Genomic DNA, 27,094 nt, shown 5'->3' on the forward strand with positions numbered 1-27,094 from the left:
TCAGGTTTACCTGGGTTTTTCCTCGGATACACCTGCATTTACACTGAGTTAAACTAAACTCACTCACATGAATTTCAAACTATCCCAATACAAGCATTAACGGATCCGGGGTGGGGTGTTTCAGGGGGTTCGACCCCAAACACACACACACACACACCCTACCACCACCACCACCACCACCACCCCCCACCACCACCCAACCCCCTTTGAAGTTGACTAAAAAAGTAAAGACCGCATTAAAGTTAATGTTTTGCATTGGCGGAGCTAAAGGGGGTTCAAACCCTTCCTCCCCCTACCCCCACCCCTTTTGAAAATTCCTGGATCTCCCTATGGTAAGGTAATTACGTAAACATACTGTTCATCACACTGTGGGTATTACCATGCCAGTGTAATACCTTGTCAGTACAAGTAAGAAACGAGATCATGTTGAAATGCACTTCCGGGTTGTCATTGACAGTATTCTTGCGTGCACATATTTTACGCCCTCTTTGTGCCGCCTGTGTAACTTGATCAACCGGAGTAGATTTTGCCATCTTGTCTGCACAGGAGGGCAATCTGATCGCCATCCTACAAACAGCTGCCGATAGGTTATGTTCTTCCAGTTTTGTAGTAATCTACAATCTTGTATGTAATGCGTTAAGTAATCTGTTCAAAAATTTGATTACAAATATACGAGGTTTTCCAGAGGATATTTTAACTTTATCAACGAGAGTTGATATATTTGATGTCTGAAGACACGAGGGTGAGATTCTATTTATCATAAAAATCACTCTTCATTAGTTTTCAATGAAAAATGTCCATCCCTGAACACAGTGCTGCCATTAGACTGGCAGTGCAGCGATGTCATAGAATTGTGATGTCATCAAGTTCATGACGTCATGGGGCGGTGGGGTAGCCTAATGGTTAAAGCGTAGGCTCGTCACGCCGAAGACCCGGGTTCGAATCCCCACATGGGTACAATGCGTGAAGCCCATTTCTGGTGTCCCCCGCCGTGATGATGCTGGAATAGTGCTAAAAGCGGCGTAAAACTAAACTCACTTGCTCACTCAACTCACCATGATCTTCTTCTCACTCAGTCAGTCAGTCAGTCATGACGTCATAGCATTGTCAGAGCATTGTACAAAATCTACTGTCAAAATGATATCTCCCAGGAGATATGTAGAGATTATTACACTTCATTTTTCATATCTTGCCCGATCTTATCCCGAGACACCCATATCGGGGTGGCAAAAAAAGTCCATAACAGGGAAAATATCACTGTATTAAGTGATAACGTTTGATCTCACACGTGCAATATCTCCTGCTGGAACAGTATGTATGTATGTATGTATGTATGTATGTATGTATGTATGTATGTATGTATGTATGTATGTATGTATGTATGTATGTATGTATATGTATGTATGTATGTATGTATGTATGTATGTATGTATGTATGTATGTATGTATGTGAGTGAGTGCGCACGCGTCCGTGTGTATGTGCCCGTGCGTGCGTGTGTGTGTGCGTGCATGCGTGTGGAGAATCCGAATTAGAATAGGCTCCCTTCAACGTACAGAGGCGACCGGATCAGCTGGTGAGAGTGTCAGCGTCCCCCGACGGCGTGGTTCTTTGCTCATTTCATCAACCGCTGGATTCTCCTTTCTAAACTGATTTACAGACCCTTCTGTTTTATAGCTGGAATATTGCTAAAAGTGGCGTAAAACAAACCTTACTAACTCACTCACTCTATTTTAAGATATATGGGCGTGGGTACAAAACACTTTTTTCAGTTTAAACACCGGTAACGTTTTAGAAAAACTGCCGGTCAAAACAATGTTTGATGGGTCTAAAAATGAGAGAAGAAATGTTTGAAACGGGTATCACAGACTTATGCTTAGTCTCTGAATATATATAAATTTGATAGATACAAGTAATTCCAGTTAAATTAAAAGGGAGCCCCTGTGAATTGGGAAATCTAGACTCGCTTCATTTAGAGCTCCAGCATTGCAGAAAGGGCTGGTCGAAATTGAAAATAATGCGGTTCTGGGACTCTGAACCAGCCAGTGAGTATGGTTTTACGCCGTTTTAGCAACATTCCAGCAATATCACTTCGGGGCCGGGGCGCACCAGAAATGGGCTTCACATATCCCATGTGGGGAATAGAACCAGGGATTTCAGCGTGACGATTGAACGCTTTAACCACTAGACTACCCCCGCCTCATTTGAGAGAGTCTACGGGTACGATAGCTCTGTTGGGTATTTAATTTACGCTTGCAGTGTTTCTGCGATGTTTTTCGGACTACAATCGTTTTTGATAGCATGTGTATTTCGATCCCTGATCCCACAAAGAAATCTTTGTGGTTCGATTGTCTTACGTCTTTGTTAAACTTTGGGAGTTACGATCGCCTTTACGCTAAACCGATCTATGTCTTAACCACAACAGATCATGTCGAGCCCCGATACACTAACGGGAACTCAACACCTGCACTCGCTGCTCATAATGCTATAATTTCTATTTTCATGAGATTGATGTGACGATCGAAGGTTCAAATAAAACTTTTAGATTTTTGGTGTGTTTGTAATAAAAATCGGCCGTTCTTATGTGTAATGTAAAACAATATTTACAAAAGAAATTTCAAATCTCCAAATTTGACACTATATTGATCCAAACAAACGAATAAATATTTCACCACAGTATTTGATATTTTCACTGATCGAATTTGTTGCATTATGGCTGTGAGCTATTTTGAGCAGTCGAATTTCCATCAATTGTAAATAATCGTGTCTGATGGTTTTGCTAAAAATAAACGAGAAAACTTTCAAATGTGTCATATGGCTGAGCAAAAGGGACATTTTGTATGGCACTGAGCGAGAATTTCCGATTCATAAACCCAGGCAATATTTTAGATTAGCTGCAATGTACGCTGGGATATGAAATTAACCAATCAAAATCGTTAGTCTGCTTGGTAATTCCCCGAAATCTATTTATAGCATATGACTTCTCCTGGAATTATCAGGAAGGTTGTGAGCATATTTAGAGTACTAGTACACCACGAGTAGTGGTCTACCACTAACTTGTCAACAATGACGACTCTCAGCTCAGGTAGGTACAAATTTATGTCTACTGCAACACCCAACTGTGACATTTAGGAAATCATGGGGCTTGTAATGTGCGAGCTATCGTGCAATATACTCGATTTCCGTCAACCGCTTCATCAGGACGCCATATTTGTTGACAGCCATATAACCAAGATCACGCCTGCATGGCCGAGTACGAAGTGGCGGTGCAAAACATTGGTAGGACATGATTTAACTCTGCCGTTACTATAAGGTGCGCTGTGTAATATGGAAGAAGACTCGTGTATAATTTATGGATGATAAGCTATATTTTAAGCGAATAGGTGATTGTGATTGGAGTATATTACGTATTTTCGATTTAGCTTCAGCATCAGCATCAAGCTAATAGACACTGGACAATTTATAATGCAAATAATCCACGACTTTGACGTTGACAGTGGCTGCAACGACAACGATTCGCCTTGCAAGTGGTAATTGTTGCTACTTCAGGTTACAAAACTTATATTTTATTTTTAAGTTCTGTGGCCAAGATGTCAGTTTGTACATATATTGACAACTGAAATACTGCCACATCAGGCACACATTTCCGACTTATGCACTGTCTCTATTTATGAACATGGTATAAATATTTTTGGGTGTGGTAAGCATAAAGCATTTTAATACATTTCAACACATTTCTTAATGATGTAAATGGACTTTTAAATGTGAATATGACCTGAAATTGTTCTGTGTTTTGATATCATGATATTCTTGTCAACCGAGTACAGTCCATATAGTTAGTATTGGCTAGGCATCCAAGAGATGATTGATTGTATTCATAAAGCATCAACTTGGTGAAGGTATCTCTTGGAGCAGGATCTCCAGGACTTGACATGACAGCATGATATTTATACTTGCCTGACATGTACTTTTATGATGCTGTAAAAGTGCAATAACCTGAACAAGACCCAATATCACCTGACTTCATAATCATTATAATCATTCAAAAAACCCATAAAGCTGAAGTAACTTTATTGGTTATGACCTCAAAGACAAGATTAACATATGAACTCAAGTTCTTATATATTTCAATGCAAATTTTGAGCACAGGTGCTAGTACCTCAACAACTGATATTACTGACTGACTCAAACACGTTTTCTTGACAAAAAAGTGGTATTGAAAAAAAATTAGCTTAAGTAGCATATTCCATCCTCTTCTTTTCAAAGGTACTGAATGATTACTTGTACTATATCATTATCAATACATGAAATCAACTGTTACCTCAAACACATGAATGTGAATTAGTGAAATCTATTTAAATAGAATATAGTTTTGTACAGCTTTAACAGGAATGTTTACACTATTGAATAGGACTAGTTAAGACGTAATGTTTACATCATTTCAGTCCTAGGGACGGTGGGGTAGCCTAGTGGTTAGAGCATTCAGTCATCACACCGAAGACTCGGGTTCGATTCCACACATGGGTACAATGTGTGAAGTCCATTTCTGGTGTCTCCCGCCATGATATTGCTCGAATATTGCTAAAAACAGCGTAAAGCCATACTAACTCACTCATTTCAGTACTTTAACACAGAGATTAACAGGGTAACACATGATAACATAGCTTAGAGGAAAAAAATATGCCTGTGTTCAGAAACTTTAAACTATTTTGAGACTGCTGTCATTAGACTGTGTCTTTCTTCAGATTTCAACTTGGATGACCTGTCTGCTGTGCAGCTGCCAAGTGGCGAGCTCGAGAGATATATTCACGCTAACTTTGGATTACCCGAAGAACAACCAGTCCAGGCCACTCAAGAAATGAATGGTTAGCATGCAGGGTTTTACCTAGATTCTAAAACATTAGGGGTCCTGGGGACCCTCAATTATTAGTTTTAAGGGTCCTTGCAGTCAATATGAAGGTTGCCTGTGAAGGTCCGGGTTAGAATATTGATCTTTAGTAACCCATGCTTGTTGTAAGAGGGAACTAACGGGATCGGGTGGTCAGGCTCGCTGACTTGGTTGACACATGTCATCGGTTCCCAATTGCGCAGATCGATGCTCATGCTGTTGATCACTGGATTGTCCCATGACTCGATTATTTACAGACCGCCGCCATATAGCTGGAATATTGGTGAGTGCAGCGTAAAACTAAACTCACTCACTCACTCAATATGAAGGTCCAATGAAGTGACGGTGTAGAGAACTGTATGTTTTGATAATTTCCTTAGAGTCTGGAATGAATCGTTGATCATATGGACTGGTGGATTAGATGATGCAGGTAACTGCTCTGAAAGAAACAACCAAACACTTAGCAAAGTCATAGATGTGTCGGTACAATGAATAATATTGTGCGTCCCTCAGGGAGCAGTGAATTTTTCTTTCTGCGTCCATTCTCTACATTTGTGTATACAGGACTCACATTTGTGCGTCGTGTAAAACCCTGCAGTATGGTTTGGTTGCTGTAGCAGTTGCTCTGTCATGCTTAGAGATTGTTTTATGAGAATGATGTCATAATATACATAATTTAGCTGACTGTCCTTGTACACGACATCTTAGGGCTGCAATAGTTTCGAAAATTTGCTGCGACAGTCCACAATTTTTCTATGATAACTGTACAATATTTTAGGGCTAAGATCATTTTGAAAATCTAAGCCCAGAACATTAGTGACAGGATATCATGAACATAGCAGAACTATTGCTTGTAACATATCACTATCAGGGATGCATCATAACAATTACAGATGACCAGATAAGCTGCGTATCTGGGTAAAATACGCATAGAAAACTTCCAATTACGCATTGAAAAAATAACTGTTGCGTGCCAATTAAAATGCATTTAAAATGTTAGATACGCAAAAAGTTTAAAACAAATGCGTACAGAATATATTTATAAAAATCACTTGCGTAATGAAAAAGACATCGATTGCTATCAAGTTGTACTGTTAGTATAGGACAAGTGTTGTACTGTCAGTATAGGATGAGTGATTTTTATGAAATCATTTTCATTATATTTTAGTTAGTTTTGATTAGGTATGACATAAGGCAGAACATACCTGCTTAGTAAACTTACTCAATGACGTAATACTTAGGTGAGTCAAATGACTGAAATACACACATATTTGAAAGCAGTGGGTAACGGAAAATGAAATACACACTCAACATTCATAATACCCTCTCCAAGAAAATACAGTGGGTACAGTACCCACATGAGCTACATGTACAACAGAGCAAGAATGAAAACGTAACGTAACGGAGTAATAGTACACGTTGGCGCTTCACATGACAACTATCTGGAGCTCTGCATTTAGCAGTGAGTATGTGTAACATGGATGTCTAAGTTGTCTGAGGGTGTGGGTTCGAATCCTGGATGGGACTCAACCCAATATAAATACTAAAATCTGTACTTTACTGAGAAAATTTAATCACAAACATGTGTTACATTTGTTCTTGTTGCAAGAAATCAAACTATCACCATCATTGTGTATGGATTCGTTGGACCATTTGTGCACATGTTCAAACATTTGCGATAAATCCTTGCAGCCAATCGACATGTACAGATATGAGTGCTAAATATTTGCCATTATTACACAAGTTCAAACGTTTGTGATAAATCCATGCCACTATTCCATATGTACAAACATTTGTCATAAATCCTTGCCACTATTCGATATGTACAAACATTTGCAATACATTCTTGCCACTATGCGACATGTTCAAACAATTGTGATAAATCCTTGCCACTATTCCATATGTACAAACATTTGTGATAAATATTAAAACATTTGCAATAAATCCTTGCCACTATGCGACATGTTCAAACACTTGTGATAAATACTTGCCACTATTCCATATGTACAAACGCTTGCAATAAATCCTTGCCACTATGCGACATGTTTAAACATTTATGATAAATCCTTGCCACTATTACACATGGTCAAACATTAGCTATAGTATAAATCCTTGCCACTATTCCGCATGTTCAAACATTAGCTATAAATCCTTGCCACTATTCCGCATGTTCAAACATTAGCTATAAATCCTTGCCACTATTACACATGGTGAAACATTAGCTATAGTATAAATCCTTGCCACTTTTCCACATGGTCAAACATTAGCTATAAATCCTTGCCACTATTCCACATGTTCAAACATTAGCTATAAATCCTTGCCACTTTTCCACATGTTCCAGGTCAGGTTTCGTCACAAGTCCAGACCGGAGTACAGGGTGGCATGATCCGTCAGGTGCAGTCACCGATGTTTTCTAGTGCTGCTCTCACCTCAGAACCAGCACCTCAGCAAGCACCTGCTCGCTCAAGCAACCAGCCATATATGGAAATAGTCGAGCAGCCCCAGTCACGTGGACTGCGGTTCCGATACGAGTGTGAGGGACGATCTGCTGGCAGCATACCAGGGGAACACAGCTCATCTGAGAGAAAGACTTTCCCCACTATAAAGGTGAGCACCTGTTTGAGTAACACCTCATTGAGCTAGCTCTCGTGCTACTTTGAAGACTTTATCTGTGGATTAGGGGCTAGAATGGATCCTCTGAAAAATATACTGCGTGTGGAGTGTATGTTTAGGCTGAGAGACACGTACAATAGTTACAATCTTTGTTCAATGTCGTTGCATGAATTGTCTTATCAAGACTGGACTGCATGTAATGAGATTAACATGCTTCAGCCAGGAGGGAAAGATGAATCTTCGAATGTTCATGTTTCTTGTAACCATGACATTTCCAAAATGACATTTTGTATCGCTTTGATTTCAGATACGTAATTATAAGGGCCCAGCTATAGTAGTAGTCTCGTGTGTGACCAGAGATGCTCTCCCACACTGTAAGCCACACCCACATTCTCTTGTGGGGAAAGATTGTAAGAAAGGCGTATGCACAGTAAAGGTCAAGGACACGGACACGATAACGTAAGTTGATAATAAACTTGAGGAATGTCTGGAAAGCGAATATATCATGTTTCATTTGTTTTGCTTAACAATAAGTCAAACCCCTTAAAGAATAGTGAGTGAGTGAGTGAGTATGATTTTACGCCGCTTTTAGCAATATTCCAGAAATATCATGGCAGGGGACACCAGAGAAATGGGCTTCACACATTGTACCCAGTCTTCAGCATGACGAGCAAACGATTTGGCCATTAGGCAAACACACCACCTCACTCTGAAACATATTACAGAAGTTCACATCCACAAATTTCTCCCTTCTAAATGCACACCTGTGAAGGTCCGGGTAACCCATGCTTGTCCTAAGAGGCGACTAACGGGATCGGGTGGCCAGGCTCGCTGACTTGGTTGACACATGTCATCGGTTCCCAATTGCGCAGATCAATGCTCATGCTGTTGATCACTGGATTGTCTTGTCCAGACTCAATTATTTACAGACCGCCGCCATATAGCTGGAATATTGGTGAGTGTGGCGCTAAACTAAACTCACTCACACTCACCCTTCTAAATGCAAGGCAAAGACTTTAAGACCTATTTTCACCTACTGATCTCAGAGTTTTCAATTGATGTTCGTTTTCAGATTTCCTCATCTGGGCATTCAGTGTGCCAAGAAGAAAGACGTTGAAAACAGTTTAAAACAGAGAAAAGAAATTAATGTGGACCCTTTTCAGAGTGAGTAAATCAAATGGCTTGGTGATGATGACATTTTATGAAACTTCTGAAAAATTTCTATCAGACTACAAGGCTGATAACTCTTTTGACCTACAGAAAACCAACCATTCCCATCACAATTGCATAAAAGTATTCTTTATTTGAATAAAACAGAACAAGAGGTATGTTTGGTGAGCCTCTTTCAATGCATAACTTCCTCAATCTGATAACCTTTGACATATTGGAACCGTATCAAAGTTTCGTAACAAATACACATGACATGTAAACTTAAAATAATGTCTTTGGGGGTGAAGTCTGAAGATATTATTGATCAATTATTAACCTGTCCATCCTTCAGGAAGCTTAAAATTTTGTCATGCCTGACCGTCTCAGGCATTTGGGCAGATGGAGATTTCAAAAAGTGAGTTCAGTTAACAAAACCAATGGATGGGGATTTGTTCTTATCCAGGTCCTGACTGCATGACAGCAGTTGGACTATGGTATGAATGTAAGCTAGTTCTCAAGATCCTTGAGGATAGAAATGTCAGTTACATGTACTCTTGATTGCACATGCTGAAGTGAAACACTTCCTTTCCAGTTTGGGGAATGAGTTCCCGACTGAGTTCTTTTAATTTCGTGTTGTATTGCAGCTGGCTTCAATCATGGCATAGGTCAGATTGATCTGAATGTGGTCCGTCTGTGTTTCCAAGTCTTCCTGCCTGATGCAAGTGGAAAGATTACCAGAGTTGTCCCCCCTGTGGTGTCACAACTCATCCATGATAAAAGTAAGTTTGCTAAGTAGTTGCACATGCTACCATAAGGGATATTAAGTGAATGAGTGAGTGAGTATGGTTTTATGCTATTTTAAGCAATATTCCAGCAATATCATGGTGGGGGACACCAGAAGTGGGCTTCCTATATTGTACCCATGTCGGAAATCGAACCCTTGTCTTTGGTGTGAAGAGTGAACACTTTAACCACTAGCCTACCCAACTGCCCTGATAGTTAGAATAACATCACCTTCAAACAAAAGAAGTGGGGTGAATGGGCTTTAGAAAATGACAAGTTTAAATCAAAAGATCCCAACTAGATTTGTTGTGATTGAGTGGTGTCCGTTAGACATACCAGAAAATTATGATCATGGGTTTGAATCCTATTTCACCCTGATGTGTATAGGTTTGTCTGTACAAATTTATACCACAATACATTCAGGTTCAACTGCAATCATTTTTTTACAATCTGTGAAATTTATTTCTAGTGAGGCAACTAACGGAATCAGGTGGTAAGGCTCGCTGACTTGGTTGACACGTCATCGGTTCCCAATTTATGCAGATCAATGCCCATGCTGTTGATCACTGGATTGTCTGGTCCAGACTCGATTATTTACAGACCGCTGCCATATAGCTGGAATATTGCTGAGTGCGGCATAAAACTCAACTCACTCATTTCTTGTGTCCCTGGGGCGGTGGGGTAGCCTAATGGTTAAAGTGTCCGCTCGTCACGCTCGTCCATTCCCTACATGGGTACATTTGAGGTAAGGAAAATAGGATACATGATGAACACTTGATGAATAATATAATTTCCTTCTTTCTTTTTCAAAGAGTCTGTCAACGAGCTGACAATATGCCGCGTTGATCGCAGTTCGGGGAAGGCGAAAGGTGGCGATGAGATCTTCCTCCTGTGTGAAAAAGTTAACAAAGGTAATGATTGTCAAAGATATTATGTAACATGTTATACTTAGGATCACGCTTTCTCAGTAACAATTGTGTTAGGTTGAGTCCCATCTGGGACTCGAACCCCACTCCGAGTCACATGATCACATCTATTATTGCCAGAACGCAACTTAAGCCACTCAGCCAGCTCAGGAAGTATATCAGTACTTGTTAAATGTGTCAGCTATTAATTGAAGTGTGGTTGATGTGAGGTGAGGTGAAATTGGGTTTAACGTCGTGCTTGAGAATATTTCGCTCATATGACGACGTGCATGCATGTGTATGTGTATGTGCGCCTGCTTGTACTAGCCCAGACTGAAGCTGGTTTTATAGTGCTAGCCCACTGAGATACCATGCCGCAGTGAAGCATGAATACCCCACTCAGACACATTATACTGACTCCGAGACAACCAGTCCTTGTTGTACCCATTAATGCCGAGCGCCAGGCAGGGACCAACGAGTACCATATTGTAACGTCTTTTGGTATGACGCGGTCGGGGATCGAACCCGCGACCTTCCGCTCTCCGGGCGGACGCTCTAACCACTACACCACGGGGGCAGTCGGTTATGTGGTTGATGCTTATTAATCAGGACTGTGTGTTTCTTATTGTCAGTAATAATGTAACATTTCAGTGTGTATAGGAATGTTTGTGTTGGTTTCAGATGATATCCAAGTCCGATTCTATAAAGACACAGCTGCTGGTTGCATGTGGGAAGAATTTGGTGATTTTGGACAGGGGGACGTGCATAGACAGGTTGGTGTGCTTTGGTTGGTTGATTTGTTGTATAACAGTGCACTCAGCAATATTCCAGCTATATGGAGGTGGTCTATAAATAATCGAGTCTGGACCAGACAATCCAGTGATCAACAGCATGAGCACTAATCTACGTAATTGGGATATGATGACATGTGTCAACCAAGTCAGCGAGTCTGACCATCCATTCCCATTAGTCACTGTAGTGAGTGAGTGAGTTTAGTTTTTACGCTGCTTTTAGCAATATTCCAGCAATATCACGGCGGAGGACACCAGAACTGGGTTTCATACATTGTACACATGTGCGGAATTAGTCACTGTAGGTGTTCACAGACAGATGTACATGGGGAGGGGCACTGTGCTTGTGTTCCCAGACAGGTGTTAATTATCTTTCCCTTGTGCTATGTTTCAGTTTGCTGTTGTGTTCAAGACCCCACCTTACAAAGAGGCATTCATACAGCAACCCGTAGACGTGCTTATGCAGCTGAAACGACCGTCTGACAATGAGACATCAGAATCGATTCCATTCACTTACATGCCCGAGGATCCTGGTAAGTTGTGGAATCCATCACTGGTTCCATGTCTTCTGCATGACATTCGTTTTCTGCATGAAGCTGTTATCTTTAGCAGTCATTTATAACTTCTTTGAGCGGCATTTTAGAAGTTAGGACGTACAATATTTAACAAACTTTATTGATAACAGCTTCTTATATTTCGTTAGTGCGATGTTTGGATACAGATTCTTGTACTTCTCAATTCCTGCTTGACAAAGGTACAAGAATCTGTATCGAAACGTCACATGCATGAAATAAATGAAGTTGTTATCCATAAAGTTGTGTCAATATTGCAGACATTTATAGCTTCATACGAAAAATGTAAAATATTGATTCTGAGTGACAAGTGGCTACAGAAATCTTTTTCATTTTTCCATAAAATTGCTTGCGCTGGTTATTAATAACATTGAAATATTGCAGATCCAGATAGAATTGAAGAGAAGAGGAAGCGCAAAGCAGCACATTTTGTTCAGAACTGGGGTGGTTCAGGTAAGTCACTGACCAAATCACCTTGTATAATATCGACCTTGGTGTTGCGGAAAATGTGAATTATCTTTAACAATTTTCGTAATACTCACTCACTCACTAGTATTAGTGATCCCTTTGAGTTTGTTATAACATGAGTTAACTGTATTTGCGACCAGTGAAGATCTTTAGCAACCCATGCTTGTTGTAAGAGGGACCAGTGGGATCAAGTGTCATGTGACCACATGTTGTGTCCAAATTACGTAGATCGATGTTCATGCTGTTGATCACTGTATCGTCTTGTCCGGACTGCTGCCATGTAGCTGGAATATTGCTGGATGCTGCGTTAAACAACAAACTAACAGTATTTGCATCAGACAGCAATGAAGTACCAAGTTTCCTTTAGTTTTTCAAACACAGTTTATGCTGAAAGTTACTTCTGTTCTTCAGTGAGTGAGCGAGGAAATGCCACAGTCAAAGAAGGCTTGCGTACGAAACTGAGAGCCAATCGCAGGATCAAACAGGAAGGAGAGCCAATGATGCAAGGTACACAGACAGTTGATGCTGGGTGGAAGTGGGATGGATGAAGTGTTGATGGATGAAGTGTTGAAGCGATGTGTCATGGCTGATATTGTGGTTCATGGGAGAGTTGCTTTGTTCCTGCAGTGATTGAAGAAATGACATTAGTGGTGAAGGCAATTGAGTTGGTTGGTTGGTTGATTGGTTGTTGATTGATTTGCTGGTTGGTTGGATTGATTTATTGGTTGGTTGGTTGGATGGTTGATTGGTTGTTGATTGATTTGCTGGTTGGTTGGATGGTTGATTGGTTGGTAGATTGGATGGTTGATTGGTTGGTAGATTGGATGGTTGATTGGTTGTTGATTGATTTGCTGGTTGGATGGTTGGTTGGTTGATTGGTTGTTGATTTATTTGCTGGTTGTTTGATTTTGGTTGGATGATTGATTGGTTTTGCTGGTTGGTTGGATTGGTTGATTGATTGGATGGTTGATTGATTGGTTGGATTGATTTGCTGGTTGGATGGATGGGATTGATTGATTGAACAGAAACGGATGTTGCATGATAAACTGATTGAGGTTTTGCTTACAAGGAAGAGAGCAAGCTCCATCATAATGTACAAGATGTTTGTTTACTCTTTTATTATTGAACAAAGAATTATGTATGGCTGTGTGGAGCTTTGTCACAGTGTCTGGCAAGTAAAACGCTTGGTTGGCTTTTGTCATTTGTTAACAAATGTTGAAAAAGACAACACATCTTGCAATGGCTCATTTAGAGGCAAACTCTCCTATTTTGACATATCCTGACTCATGATCTGTTGTTTATCTCCCTTTCCCTTTCGAATGGTAGTGGAACACTTGAATCCCTTGAAGTTGGACCAAACAGTGTGATGGTAGATGATTTTATGTGATGATTGATGAGAAGGTGTTTATCCATGATGGTGTTAGAGGTGTATGACGCTTGGTGACAAGTTAGTGATGGAGGATCGTTCAGTCTTGAATGTGAAAGGTGGGTTAACCTTGTGGTTATGGTGTTTGCTCGTCAAGCCGAGGAGTGGGTTTGATTCCCTAAATGAGTACAATGTGTGTAGCCCTTTTATTGTGTCCCCTGCAGTGATATTACTGAAATATTCCTAAAAGTGACATGATACCCAACTGACTAATTCCTAAGCGTAAGAACAGTACCACCAAGAGTCTAAGTCCAAGACAAGATCCACCAAGTGTTCTGTCACCATGTGACAGTAGACAAACCAATACGGTCTCAGATCACCCTGGGGACGGTGTGGTAGCCTAGTGGTTAAAGCGTTCGCTAGTCACGCTGAAGACCCAGGTTTGATTCCTCACATGGGTACAATGTGTGAAGCCCATTTCTGGTGTCCCCGCTGTGATATTGCTGGAATATTGGTAAAAGTGGCGTAAAACTAAACTCACTTGCTCACTCAACTCACCATGATCTTCTTCTCACTGTTTCCAGACGAACTACCCAGATACTCCTTCACCAACACCGGCGCCAGTGCAACAGCTGGGAGCATGACAGGCATGCCCACGATGAACATCCGCACAGCAGACAACACTGCCATGGGAAGCATGACCGTCTCCAACACAGCATCCACTGCGGCCAACCCCCAGTTTCAGCACTTGAGGATCGACCACACGGGGAATGTAATTGACAGCTCGGTTGTACAGAACCAGCAGCAGCAGCAGAACATCATAATTGAAGGAGGCCAGATCAACATTAACCCTGAAACCATCGACATGGAGTTACTTCACGCCTATCTCCAGGACGCACAAGGAGGTAGCAATGATGCCCTGTCGGCTGACCTGCTTGACGAAACATACGACCCAAACGTTGCTGCGATGGAGAGTGTATCGAGCAACGTCCAGGCAATGACTCATCCTGGATCGTTTGCAGCCACGCAAGAGAGTTTACAGGGGCTAAGTGAGAACTCTTGAAGACAGAACAGTGTGTGGACATTTTGTTTTATACAGCGGACTTTGTGTACATCAAGGTGCATTGGTATCCGTTTAGTGTGAAATAAACGTGAATACTGTGTCTTTTTTCTGAAATGGATTCATATACACTGCCAGCAAGATGGATGAAATTTTGAACATTTTGTTGACCTTCAGAATCCCACTGTTTATATGCATCCGAATTATTGTTAAGGTTGTTTTTGTCTTTATAGTAAAAGACCAAAAGTTGCTGACCAGCAAGCAGATGAGATTTCATCCAGGCCCTGTTCGGATGCAAGGAAATCTGAAAATGAAAAGGCTGTTTGTGGTACATGCCATGTATGAACTAAATACTGACATGCTATTTGTCTCCTATGTAGAAACAGAATAAGAGAGCCCTCCTCTACACCCAAAACATATGTGTTTTTTACTCCTTTCAAAGATGTTTTTTACAAATGTTTTCAACATTATCTAAGATTTGTACATACAATTCAGAAATCATTTACAGATGTGTTTTTAAAATGTGTCTGTGCTGTTGTTTTTCTGTTGTACAGTGTTTGAAATTAAGCGGGAGTCTTTGTTGCAAGCTTAAGAATCAGTGAGTCCTACAAGTACCTCGTAAGGATGAGAAAGCCACAATAAAGCCTAGTGGCTGCAAGAGTTGTATACACCCCACGGAGTTGAGATTGATAGTACGATCTGCCATTGAGACTGACATCCAGTGATTGAGGGAAAAAAAATACCAGCGCCTTAAGCATGCACTAGTTGCATGGGTATGTGCGCTATATGAATATCCTATAATAATAATAAGTACTATTGTGGCATCCCCAAGAACCCAACTGCCCCTCTTAATTTCAAACACTGTAGATATATTTCTCTTCTATTTCTAGTGTGATTGATTCAGGCTTTAAGCCTACTATGTTAATCTGGCTGTATTTTAGCATTGACACAAGACTGTTGCATTGTATAGAGATGAACTGATCCATGGTAGAACTGTACATGTTTGTGCTGAATTCATGAACTGTTCATTAAGTGCTATGATATCATGAATATATCACTGTTTGTTTAACTTACATCATGTTAATGTTCATTGCTGAAACATGCTTGGCATAGTAAGTGCCATCTTTCATACAGCATCAAGAGTTCCTACAATACTGGGTCCCGATTCACAAAGTGTTCGCAGCTCTACGTCATTCGTAAAGCCTATGGTAACATTACAATCACTTTGTGGATCAGGACCCTGGTCCAGGATGCTGTTAATGCTGAGTATTTAGTATATTTTAGGTGATATGTCTCCCAGTATGATTATAATCAGGGTTTTGACTGATACAATACCTCCCTGTGTGAAGATCTGGCAAATCCTAGCTGGAAAGTCGTGTAAGGTGAACTTTCTGATCAGCCAATCAGTGGCAGGCTTCTGAAGTGTCTGCATGAGGTGGCAACAGGTTGCTAATAGGGCTGTTTTGCTTCATGTGTTCACTGAATTGATCTTTTTCCCTTCTTGAATTCAATTTGTTATTCGCCGTCACTACAATTTACATATGTGTGAGTGTTTTAAAGCATTTGTTTTACTTGAATTTAGGTGTTATTTATCAAAACAGGATGTGGAAAATGTAATATATCTAAACCAGGTTGGGGGCTGTGGTTAAAGAGTTCGCTTGTCGCCAAAGACCTGGGTTCGATTTCCCACATGGGTACAGTGTGTGAAGCCCATTTCTGGTGTCCCCTGCCGTGATATTGCTGGAATTTTGCTTAAAGTGGCGTAAAACCAAAACTCGCTCACTAAACCAGGTTGAATAATAGCCAACACACTCATATTCAGTTTGTCAGTTATGAGATCACGGGTCGTTCTCATGATAGATTTACACTGTCAAAATTGCCGAAACATATCAAATAATTATTTTCTGATTGTTTAACTGGATATAATGAATGGGACGTCAGCTGCTGACTTGTTGTATTCGTTACCCAATATTCATGACGTGTATCTTATTCGCGTCATTATGGATTCGTAACAGCCCTCAATTTCTGTATCTCAGAATCAAACATAAACAAACTCTTCTGATAATGTTTAAAAATCCTTGTCATCTCCATCTCTTCTCCATGGGACCTGCATCCGAAACTAGGTTCTGTGACAGTTTTCTTATACAGATGTAAATTTCGTGGTAATGAAATGAAACCAAATTGTTTAAAAAGACACATCTGTTTGGCTTGAGAACCGAAAGACACTTCATGGCAAGCTCCACCATCAACTGCCGAACTCATATCAATTTGTCATTTCTTCATGCAGGGGGGTTCACTGTCGCAGTGAAGGATTTGATTTCAGTAGATTGTGATTTTCCCAACGTGTTTATAACTTATAAGATTGTTTCCAGATAGCATCATGGCAAGCTCACAAGAAACTAGCATCATGACAATTCCTCAAGTCTTTAGAGGATCCTGAAAATTGATTTGAGAAAGATGGGTGATGAAAACAAGCTGATGTGTTACTTGGTGAATCTCTTTGTTTATGTAAAACATTACATACAGTCTACTTTCTAGATATCTGCAGGAAGTGTGTTATTCTTTATGTTGTGTCATCTTTAGCTTCCTATCAGAATAAAGCATTTACGGAGATATGTTTGTAGTGGATGTGTTTGACGATCAATTATTACTATTGGGAATATAAGTGATGGTTGCCATATTTGTAGCAGAATGAAGTGAACAAACGTTTTGTCTGGCTATTTCCATTTGAATTCACATGAGGAAATTAAGTTATATAATATTATTCCCATCGACATCATTATGGTCATGTCCTTATGATTGTCATCTTGAAAAGTGCAAGTAATCTACTTTTAGGGCAAACAATAATTTCTGGTATTGTCTGGTTTAAATTTTGTATTTGTGAATATCAGAATGGTCTGGATTTAAGGAATGCCCAAACTAGACAGCCATGTTTGAATTAGTAGTATGCAATCTTCAACTTGATCCACAAACCTCACCCTGAACCAGTAAAATTTCCATTCATTTAGTAAGTATATTATGTAATAGGTCATATTTTTACATTGAAAGTTTCAATGGGTTCAAAAGATTTAGTGTAGCTGCTCATTAAAGGAAAACAGAAAAGATTATACTGATGACTAGATGGTTTGAACGATGAGGAACATTTTTTATATCATTTTGATAAGTTTCTCTGCTTCATTGCATCACTCAGGCTTCCCTCTTCCGATGAGATGACCTGCCATGATATAACTGTACAGTTCTAATCGGCACTGAAGTCACTCACTCACTCTGAATAATCAAGTTACGCCTGTCAAAACGATTTTGTACCTTGTGCACTCTACCCTTATTTCCTGTTGGTGTTCAGTGCAATATGTTTAGGACATTTCATTTTGTTTTGAAACTTTAAAAGAATCCTTGGTCATCATTTTGTGAGCTGGGTACTTAAGACAACAAAACACCAAACAGGGTACATATCAAATACATCATGGTACCAAACAGTGATTCCCAAGGTCAAGGTTACCCCATCACCGGAGACATGGCTGCTATGTTTTAAGTAGAAGTGTACTGAGTCAAGAAACATTCATCTGGAGGTCATATCAATCATGTATCAATATGACTTTGTAACATATGATTTCCTGCTGTTATGTACAAGCCGTTTCCAAACACTATGCGCATGAAATTTAGGAACATAATTAAAATATAGATTTGTATGTCGCAGTGATAGTCATGGTCAACAAAGAGATAAATGAAAATTGTGTTAATGCATCGCCATTATGTTTTGGTATATACGCAGAGCCTATTTGCTGCGATATCTTTGTTTTTGATTCATGTTGAAATAGCCGCTCAATGTAGAGACAGTGTTCTGTCGTATTAAAATGGGATCAAGTTACTAGTTCTTGACTTGTTGCAAGCTGTCTCATACAGAACTGAGAACACTTGTAAGCGTTATGATTTCCTCACAATCTGTTGATCACAATTCAATTAGCATAGTGGTTAAAGTGTTCGCATGTCATGTGGAAGGCCTGGGTTCGATTCCCAACATGGGTAGAATGTGTAAAGCCCATTTCTGGTGTCCCCTGCGTGATATTGCTGGAATATTGTTAAAAGCGGCATAAAATCATACTTTAATTTTACAATATTTAGTTAAACTTCTTTCCCAGCTAAGAGATAAAAGTTTATTCACTAGTGATGGTATATAATTTGTTGATATATGGTCATTGAGACTGCAGCTTTGAATGTAGATATGTAGACTATCCAAACTTAAGAGTGTATTTGATAGGTAGTTGATTTCAGGATCATAGGAAAGAGAAATTCAGTTTGTGATAAGAGAAGGTGGTGACGTCCCTACGAAACTGAAGCTATGATGGCTGATGGGTCAGCAGTACTTGTGATAAAATATACTCAATATTTTAATTGAGAATGCTAGAGTTGATTTCTCTCTCTCTCATGTCCATGTTGCCTATCTCTGTAATGCTGAAGAAATCACATCATACACATTTGCTTGTGGATGTTTTTTTTATGAAATCAAGATACCAAAGTTTCCACTGATTAATGTTGAAGCATTTAGGGCATGTTGGAGCTAGTTGGTTTCACAATGGAAATGGTTACTTAAGATTAGTTGATAGCTATTACGTTTTAATATGTGAGGTGAGGTGAAATTGGGTTTAACGTCGTGCTTGAGAATATTTCGCTCATGTGACGATGTTTTAATATGTATTATTGAACTTTGTATATACTGATGTGATATATGCTCCACCATTATTTTCCAGCTTGTAGTCAATACATAATTATGAAACATTATTTTTCGCTATCATATATCCTTAAAGCACATTCTCATTATTTTCATATTTATCAGAGTATCATGAAGTGGTCATTTCATTGAGTTCATTACACGCTAAGTAATAAGTATTAGTTCATGAAACACTAATTAATAAATATTTTTGTTTCTATATATCTCGTTTGTTGTACTTCTGTAAATGTTCACCCGTGAAGAATTGATCTTCAGTAACCCATGCTTGTCGTTAGAGACGACTAACTGGTTCGGGTGGTATGGCTCGCTGACTTGGTTGATACATGTCATCATATCCCAATTGTGTAGACTGATGCTCATGCTGTTGATCACTTGATTGTCTGGTCCAGACTCGATTATTTACAGACCGCTGGAATATTACTGAATGTTGCGTAAAACTAAACTCACTCATTCTGTTCTGTAAATGTTCAGTGCTGGAACAAAATATTGAAGGGTCTTCATGGAGTGTCGTCAAAAGGCTTCCAGACCCATATTGTCATGTTACATGTAACATGAATTAACATGAATACATCTCTAGATGATTATGCTTTCACACCTCCCACAAGAGTGAGTTTTACGCAATTCCAGCAACATCACGGCGGGGGACACCAGAAATGGGCTTCACACATTGTACCCATGTGGGGAATCGAACCTGGGTCTTCGGCGGGACGGGTGAACGCTTTAGCCACTAGACTACGGTTGACTACCCCACTTCCGCCCTCCCACCAGAGTAACGCCACAGCAATCAAAGTTCTGATTGAAACAATATGTGTAGTATCATAAACAATTCTGTGAAACCTTTGGCTGTTTCTACATCCCAATGCCCTAATGGTCAGAACCAAATTTGACCACCAGTGTATTGTTTATTGCACACATTAGCTGACTAAAAATATGATTAGCTGAAAGGTCAAGGTCACTGAGGTCACAGAAGTATCCAATCACAGCTGTCAGATGATTCATTCTGCACTGAACCCACCCCTTAAAAAACTGCTTGTTAAAGTACAAGTTTTGATTTGGTGTAGTATAACCCGAGAGGACTTGTGGCCAATAATTTGTCGAGTGGTGGGGTAGCCTAGTGGTTAAAGCGTTCGCTGGTCACTCCAAAGACCCGGGTTCGATTCCCCCGCATGGGTACAATGTTTGAAGCCCATTTTCTGGTGTCCCCCGCCATGACATTGCTGGAATATTGCTAAAAGCAGCGTAAAACCAAACTCACTCACTTTCTCTAGGTCACTTATTTTGACATAATGTATTCTGTTTAAACTTTACATGACTGGCACTTGAAAATCCAAATAAAATATTTGTGTTTATCTGTCAAAATATCAAACATGAACCTCCAGCATCCTCAGTCATCCAAATCAATCCTGGGTTTAGTTCCACATTAAATAATATTGTAGTTACATGGGGGCATGTCAGCACAAAGTTGGATGAAAGACTTGTTTCAACAGTTAAAAATATATAGTTGGTAAATATCATCTGAAAGAGTGCAGTTACCTTAAACAAATGCTGAGTTATCGCTTTAGAGCCCCCTTATGGGCTAAAGCCATGGCTTTGGTTTGTAAGACTGAATATTTGTTATTCATGAGGCAATTTTTAGACAGAATAAATGTTCAAACCTTTTGGCCCCTCTTGGGACTAAAAAGCAAAACCAGATTATCTTGAAATATTAAGAGATGCAAATCCCTTATGTTTACCATGTACAGTGATGAGAATTTTCAAGAATCTGTGGAATTTCACAGATTCCATTGTGTCAAGGGTCATTTCTGTGCCTACATGCAGTTGTTATATACTTATAAAGTATTTCGTTGCACTTGTCAAAATACATCTTCAACAGTTCTTCCTACTGGGTACCCATTCACTGATGGTTAACAGAAGCACATTTTGACAGACGTATCCAACAAATCTTGACATCCCTTTCAAAAAACATCTTCCGTAAAATGAATTTTGAAAAGAAATCCCATTGTTATCCCATGAGCCCAAGTGTGGTGCTGAGCGAGGATGGCAGTTTACAGGAGCCACATATCAAGGAACAACATGAACAATATTGCATTAATAATGATTTTATTATAAAAACTTTTAAAATAATGTGATTAAAAATACATATGATACAATGTAGGTTGGATAAAATATTCAGCCTGTATAATGGTTCATCTAAAAAAAATACAATCTTTAGACAAAAATCGCATAAACAAACAACAGCAGCATTCGTAAAATGGACATGATCACATAACAAGGAACAACATGAACAATAATGCATTAATAATGATTTTATTATAAAAACTTTTAAAATAATGTGATTAAAAATACATATGATACAATGTAGGTTGGATAAAATATTCAGCCTGTATAATGGTTCATCTAAAAAAAATACAATTTTTAGACAAAAATCTCATAAACAACAGCAGCATTCGTAAAATGGACATCAGGCCATGGCAACTGAATCAAAATATATACTTCTCAACAAGAAACATTACTTCATGTTATGTAGAAACAAGCCTCATTCACAACCACTTGTACATTATGATAATATATCACTATTCTTACAGCGACACTGGTAAACAGGGTCCAACATATTATGGTCTAGGCAATATAGATGAAAGATAGGTTCATCTGCCAAATATTTCCCTAAAACTGACATTTAGACCCTGAAAAAAGAATTCTTATTTCACAATATAAAATAAAATATGACAGTCAAACATAAAGTACCACCATCAAGGAACATGACAGTCAAACTTCAGGTACCACCCTGAAAAACCATGACAGTCAAACTTCAAGTACTACCCTGAAAGACTGACTGACTGACTGAGTTTGGTTTTACACCGCTTTTAGCAATATTCCAGCAACATCACGGCTGGGGACACCAGAAATGGGCTTCACACATTGTACCCATGTGGGGATTCGAACCCGAGCCAACGCTTTAACCACTAGGCTACCCCACCGCCCCCACCCTGAAGGAACCATGACACCATCTTTGTACCATGACAGCGATACTTAACAAACTGACCCTAAAGATAAATCTTTTATGGTGCGTAGATGCTACAAGAAATAACAATTACTTCATGCCTCAGATAGCATGGGATGGGCTGATGAAGCCATATTGTCAGCCAAACATCACTTTGTACTGATCGTAATCACTGACCACTTTACTGAAAACTACAAAAGTCACTAAAGTACTGTCGGAAATGCTAGAAAAATGCTTTTTAGCTTTAATACTTTGATAAAGGTGATAAATGTACTATGTAGTCAATATATCAACTCGCCTATAGTGTACCTAATTTTTATTTCAATCGATTTAACATTCCCATGCATTTAAAGGGCAGTTTACAGGAGAGAATATGGTACCAAAACAACAACTTAAGATTTTTTCAGAGTTCAACAACAGAAATCTGAAATAGTCTTTACATTTATGCTAATAATACAGGTGGTGTAAAAATATGAATCAACGTTTTTCTTTAACAAATAAATGTTGAATGTTTGTGTTACTTTACTTAATTATCGTTTCTTTATTGAAGAAATATTAATATAAATGTTAAGTCTTGATAAATAAGTTTCCCGTCATGCATGCACATCTTTATCACAGCGTTCACTATGGCCAACTATTTGCAGTCAATTGTTGCAAAGGTTTATAAGTATTTTTGTGCTTGAAAAAGACAGAGGTAAACCTTTTATTAGTTTAGAAAGGGTTTATTACAGAACTTGTAGAGCTGTTGGTATGTCTTACCAACAAGTTTACAATATTGTAAACAAATCAGACAAAACAGGGACCGTCTCAAAAGCAAAACAAATCAGACAAGACAGGGACCGTAAAACCATCCTTGACAACTTTGACAAGGGAGTACTTAGACGGGCGGTCTACAAACTTTATGTGAAGAAGAATATATATATTATAAAGAAGCTACACCAGTGACTTCGTTAAATCTTTGGCCAATGTTCACAACTAGAATAAACTGACCGAATTACATCCATATTTTTGCAATGAAATATACTGTTGACATGCAAAACATTTATTAAAACGTTGCACATTTCTACAATCAATCGATAAGATAACACAAGTGAGAGGATTCTTTCCAATGTACAGTAATTCGTATGTTTATGTCAAAACAAACACACATACACAAATGATCCCTTACATAACCAATACGTATACTATACGTACACATTCAACATTTTGAAGAAAACATCTATTGAGATCACCCCTCGCCCGAGCGTGTGCTCAGGTGTCAATTTCACCTGTCGATACCGTGCAAGCTGATGACGTAACACAGGCAGTTAATGTTTGTATCAAATAAAGTCCCACTACCCCTTATTTTTCTAAGTTTTTGGTATTTTCATCAGTAAAAACACATTTTAGGGCATGTCTCAAAATTTATTCCCTCGGTCTACATTAGGTAGATGTTTCTTACAGTGATATTTGTTATTTAAGTTACTGTAATACCTCTGAATTTTAAATATAAGTCAAAAAGCATTTTTCTAGCATTTCCGACAGTACTTTAGTGTTTTCTCTTACCCACAAGCAATTGAACTAAAACACAATCACAGACACAGGTTTTCATTAAAGAAAAGTGCAATATGTGATTGGGCAATTTGTGTTGGCGTTTTATAATTTTTTTGAAGAACATGCTACCCACAAAGTTAATAATGGCATAATATGTTCACATTTAACATAATTATTAATATAATGGAATAAGTTTGGTAAACACAATGCTTCCACCGGATATTCAGATGACCATATGACTGTAATTAGATACATATCATATAAACCATGCATCAGTCTGTGAAATAATATGTTATATGCTTTAGGGCGAGCCATATACACCAACAAATTGTTTCATGGTTTTGTTATACTTTTTCCAGGTGTTTATATATGCGATACTTTTTTCCAGGTGTATATATATGTTTATACATGAAAGTAGAACCATACACATTCATACATTATATACACAGAATTGTAGAGGTGCAATCTCATACAAATCAGTAGTATCAACTTGGAGCAACAGACAGGATAAAATTCCCATGGTCTCAACGTGAATTTGTTTTCCTTGCTAGATAGTGATCAGTAGTGGTGGTCAGATTAATTGAAATAGTCAAAGATTGGTCGCATTGACTAAACGACCAAGCAATCGAACAAGGTTTCTCGTAATTGAACACAAACAATTTTGGAACACTTGTTTGCATCAACAATATTTTTCACAAGGTTGCTTTTGTCTGTGTCATTAAATTCACATTTCAAAAGCACTACAAGCTCATTCCAAGTCAGGATTGAATTTATCTTAAAGAGTCCAGGAAATTTTTGTTCTTAACATACTAGTCATCCTTTAAAGATGTGAAATTTGCAAATACATTTTTGCAAATGAGTGAGTTCAGTTTTACGCTGCACTCAGCAATATTCCAGCTATATGGCAGCAGTCTGTATATAATCAAGTCTGGACCAGACAATCCAGTGATCAACACATTTTTGCAAAAGAAACCAAAGAACTACATGTTTTTTCTGTATTGTTTGCACATTAACAAACATAACAGGAACCTTCGATAACTGATGCTAACCAATTTTTTCGATGATTGATTGGTTGTAATGGACAAACCATTGATTATGATTTTAACCAATTCCCAACATTAATGATCAGCAGGGGAACCGCCAATAAGAACTAGTCCCCCCAAGCACTTAAATATCACAAATGACCTTCACCCTGACAGAAACTGGTACATAATCGTGCAACTCAAGTTGCATTTGTCAAAATACATCTACCGGGTACCCATTCACTGCTGGGTAAACACTGCTGGGTAAGCCCATTTGAGCGACCTTTTCCAACAAATCATGCAAATCTTGACGCACCTCTCAAAAGACATCCTCAATAACATGAATGGAGACCGTTATAACAGCAGGTCTGAATGGGTGTGAGTCATTTCAAACATCAGTCATCAAATTCATCATATGGCCCCCCGCCAAACAAACTGTGACCAACATCATCAATTTCTACTCATATGTCTTGGGTAGCCTAGTGGTTGAAGCATTTGCTTCTCATGCCAAAGGCCTGGGTTTGATTCGCAGGCTGAAGTCCATTTCTTGTGTCCCCTGACATCTTACCACTTGAGTATTGCTATAAGCAGCTAAAAAACCCACTCACTCATTCACAAAACCTGACTGACTCACTCACTCACTCACTCACTCACTAAGATCGAGTAACCTTCCACAGCATGATGGTTGATTGTTATTATGACAGTGAACCTGATTGTCAGAACCAGAATTATGATGTGTCATGATTGTTGGTAGATCCCATTGACAACAAAGTACTGAAGCAATAGAGGATTGCCCTACGAAACTAATGATCAAAGATCAGAGCGCAGCTACGAACTTTACTCTGTACACTATGTTTACTCTGTACGCTATGTTTACTCTGTACTCTATGTCTACTCTGTACATAGTACCCTGTTTAATACCTCCAATCTATGGGTAAGGATATAAAAAAATCATTATCACAGCAAATCCTATACAGATAAATTTGTTGCTGAAGAGGTTTTGGTCATATGTGCTCTTTTGCAGATCTTTAGGTCTTCTGGATTTGATTGGTAGCACATTTCCAGCTCTTCTGTATATTCTATCTCTGTTTGTCATCCAGGTGGATGATCTCAAGCACAAAGGATGTACTAGATAAGTTTTTATCGTCATGTTATGGGTTTCCAGATGCTTAACAACATCCATTGTTTCCTCGATGATTGCATGGACAATTGCATGAACAATTGCTTGAACAATCGTAAAACATGTCACTAACTTATTAAAGTTGACTTTATCTAAAATACAAGCTACCATGCGAGTGTTTACAATTTCTCTGCTACACAACACAATAGTAAACGCTGCTGTCCAAAGATACACAATCAACTTAAAACAGGTCTAAGTAAACTTAGGCTCAGTATTATTCGTTACACTGCTATACTGAGTCTAACAAACCCTAGTAGAAGGTCGTGTCAGCTAACCTTTGAGCATCCTATGACTGTCCAATCAAACACAAGACAGCCAAATGGATTGAACCAATCAGACAACGGCTACTATTTAGGGTTCGGCGGGACTTACAAAATGATTTTGGATTTTTTCTTTCCCGGTCGCTGACACTGATCTCTCAACAATCTGCATAAAACACAGATATTTTACCTGCAGTATATACGCTTAGGGGTTTCTGATGACATGGTTACTATTAGCTTATACTTTTGCAAGATGACATCCTAGAATATTGACAAAAACGCTACTCGCTGTTCTGAATAATGGTTTACTCCGTGATTATCACTCGGAAGCGATCGTGCAGAAAATAGCATTCAGAATCGTTCAAGTACAAACGTTTTCGAGGTTAAAGTTCAAACGGTGTGTGCGAATGTTGACTTTCACAATTTTATAAATTGCGTTCTGATTGGTCGATTCGAAAGTTTAGCTGACGCGACTTTCTCCTGTGGTTTGTTAGACTCAGTTTAGCAGTGCAACAAATAATATTAAGCCTAAGTTTACTTAGACTGACTCAAAACACACTTAACAGTTAGTGTTTTCATTCCCTCTTATCCCATATTCCCATAATATTATGGATATGACCTGATCAAATATGGCAGTTACATTCCAGTGATGCAAGTCTCTGTGGTTGCTAGAGATATGAATTTAATCAGACATAGCTAAAACATTCCACCATGGTAACGGAGGTGCATATGCTTCCTCTTTTAAGTGTTCTGGAAGCCATTTTGTGTATACTAAG

The 27,094-nt window shown here is 38.9% G+C and overlaps 1 protein-coding gene across 1 annotated transcript; it reads left to right on the top strand.

Moving 5' to 3' along the window:
* The first annotated feature begins 2,979 nt into the window (after window positions 1-2,979).
* Window positions 2,980-17,206, top strand: LOC124264460 (putative transcription factor p65 homolog). The gene is made up of 12 exons (XM_046699202.1): window positions 2,980-3,083; window positions 4,744-4,863; window positions 7,228-7,493; window positions 7,807-7,958; window positions 8,572-8,663; window positions 9,293-9,427; window positions 10,244-10,342; window positions 11,018-11,109; window positions 11,522-11,660; window positions 12,084-12,152; window positions 12,579-12,674; window positions 14,118-17,206. Exons 1-12 carry the CDS (start codon window positions 3,065-3,067, stop codon window positions 14,594-14,596), a joined length of 1,758 nt encoding a protein of 585 aa, XP_046555158.1. The 5' UTR covers window positions 2,980-3,064; the 3' UTR covers window positions 14,597-17,206.
* Window positions 17,207-27,094: the final 9,888 nt, after the last annotated feature.

This window comes from Haliotis rubra, unplaced genomic scaffold (assembly GCF_003918875.1).
Source record: "Haliotis rubra isolate DU_JTF1 unplaced genomic scaffold, ASM391887v1 Scf925, whole genome shotgun sequence".
Classification (NCBI taxonomy): domain Eukaryota; kingdom Metazoa; phylum Mollusca; class Gastropoda; order Lepetellida; family Haliotidae; genus Haliotis; species Haliotis rubra.

Excerpts from the sequence above, each read along its gene's own strand:
- LOC124264460 (XM_046699202.1), top strand. Across the intron at positions 11,661-12,083 it reads TTACATGCCCGAGGATCCTG|ATCCAGATAGAATTGAAGAG; the intron begins GTAAGTTGTGGA and ends GAAATATTGCAG. Across the intron at positions 12,153-12,578 it reads TCAGAACTGGGGTGGTTCAG|TGAGTGAGCGAGGAAATGCC; the intron begins GTAAGTCACTGA and ends TCTGTTCTTCAG.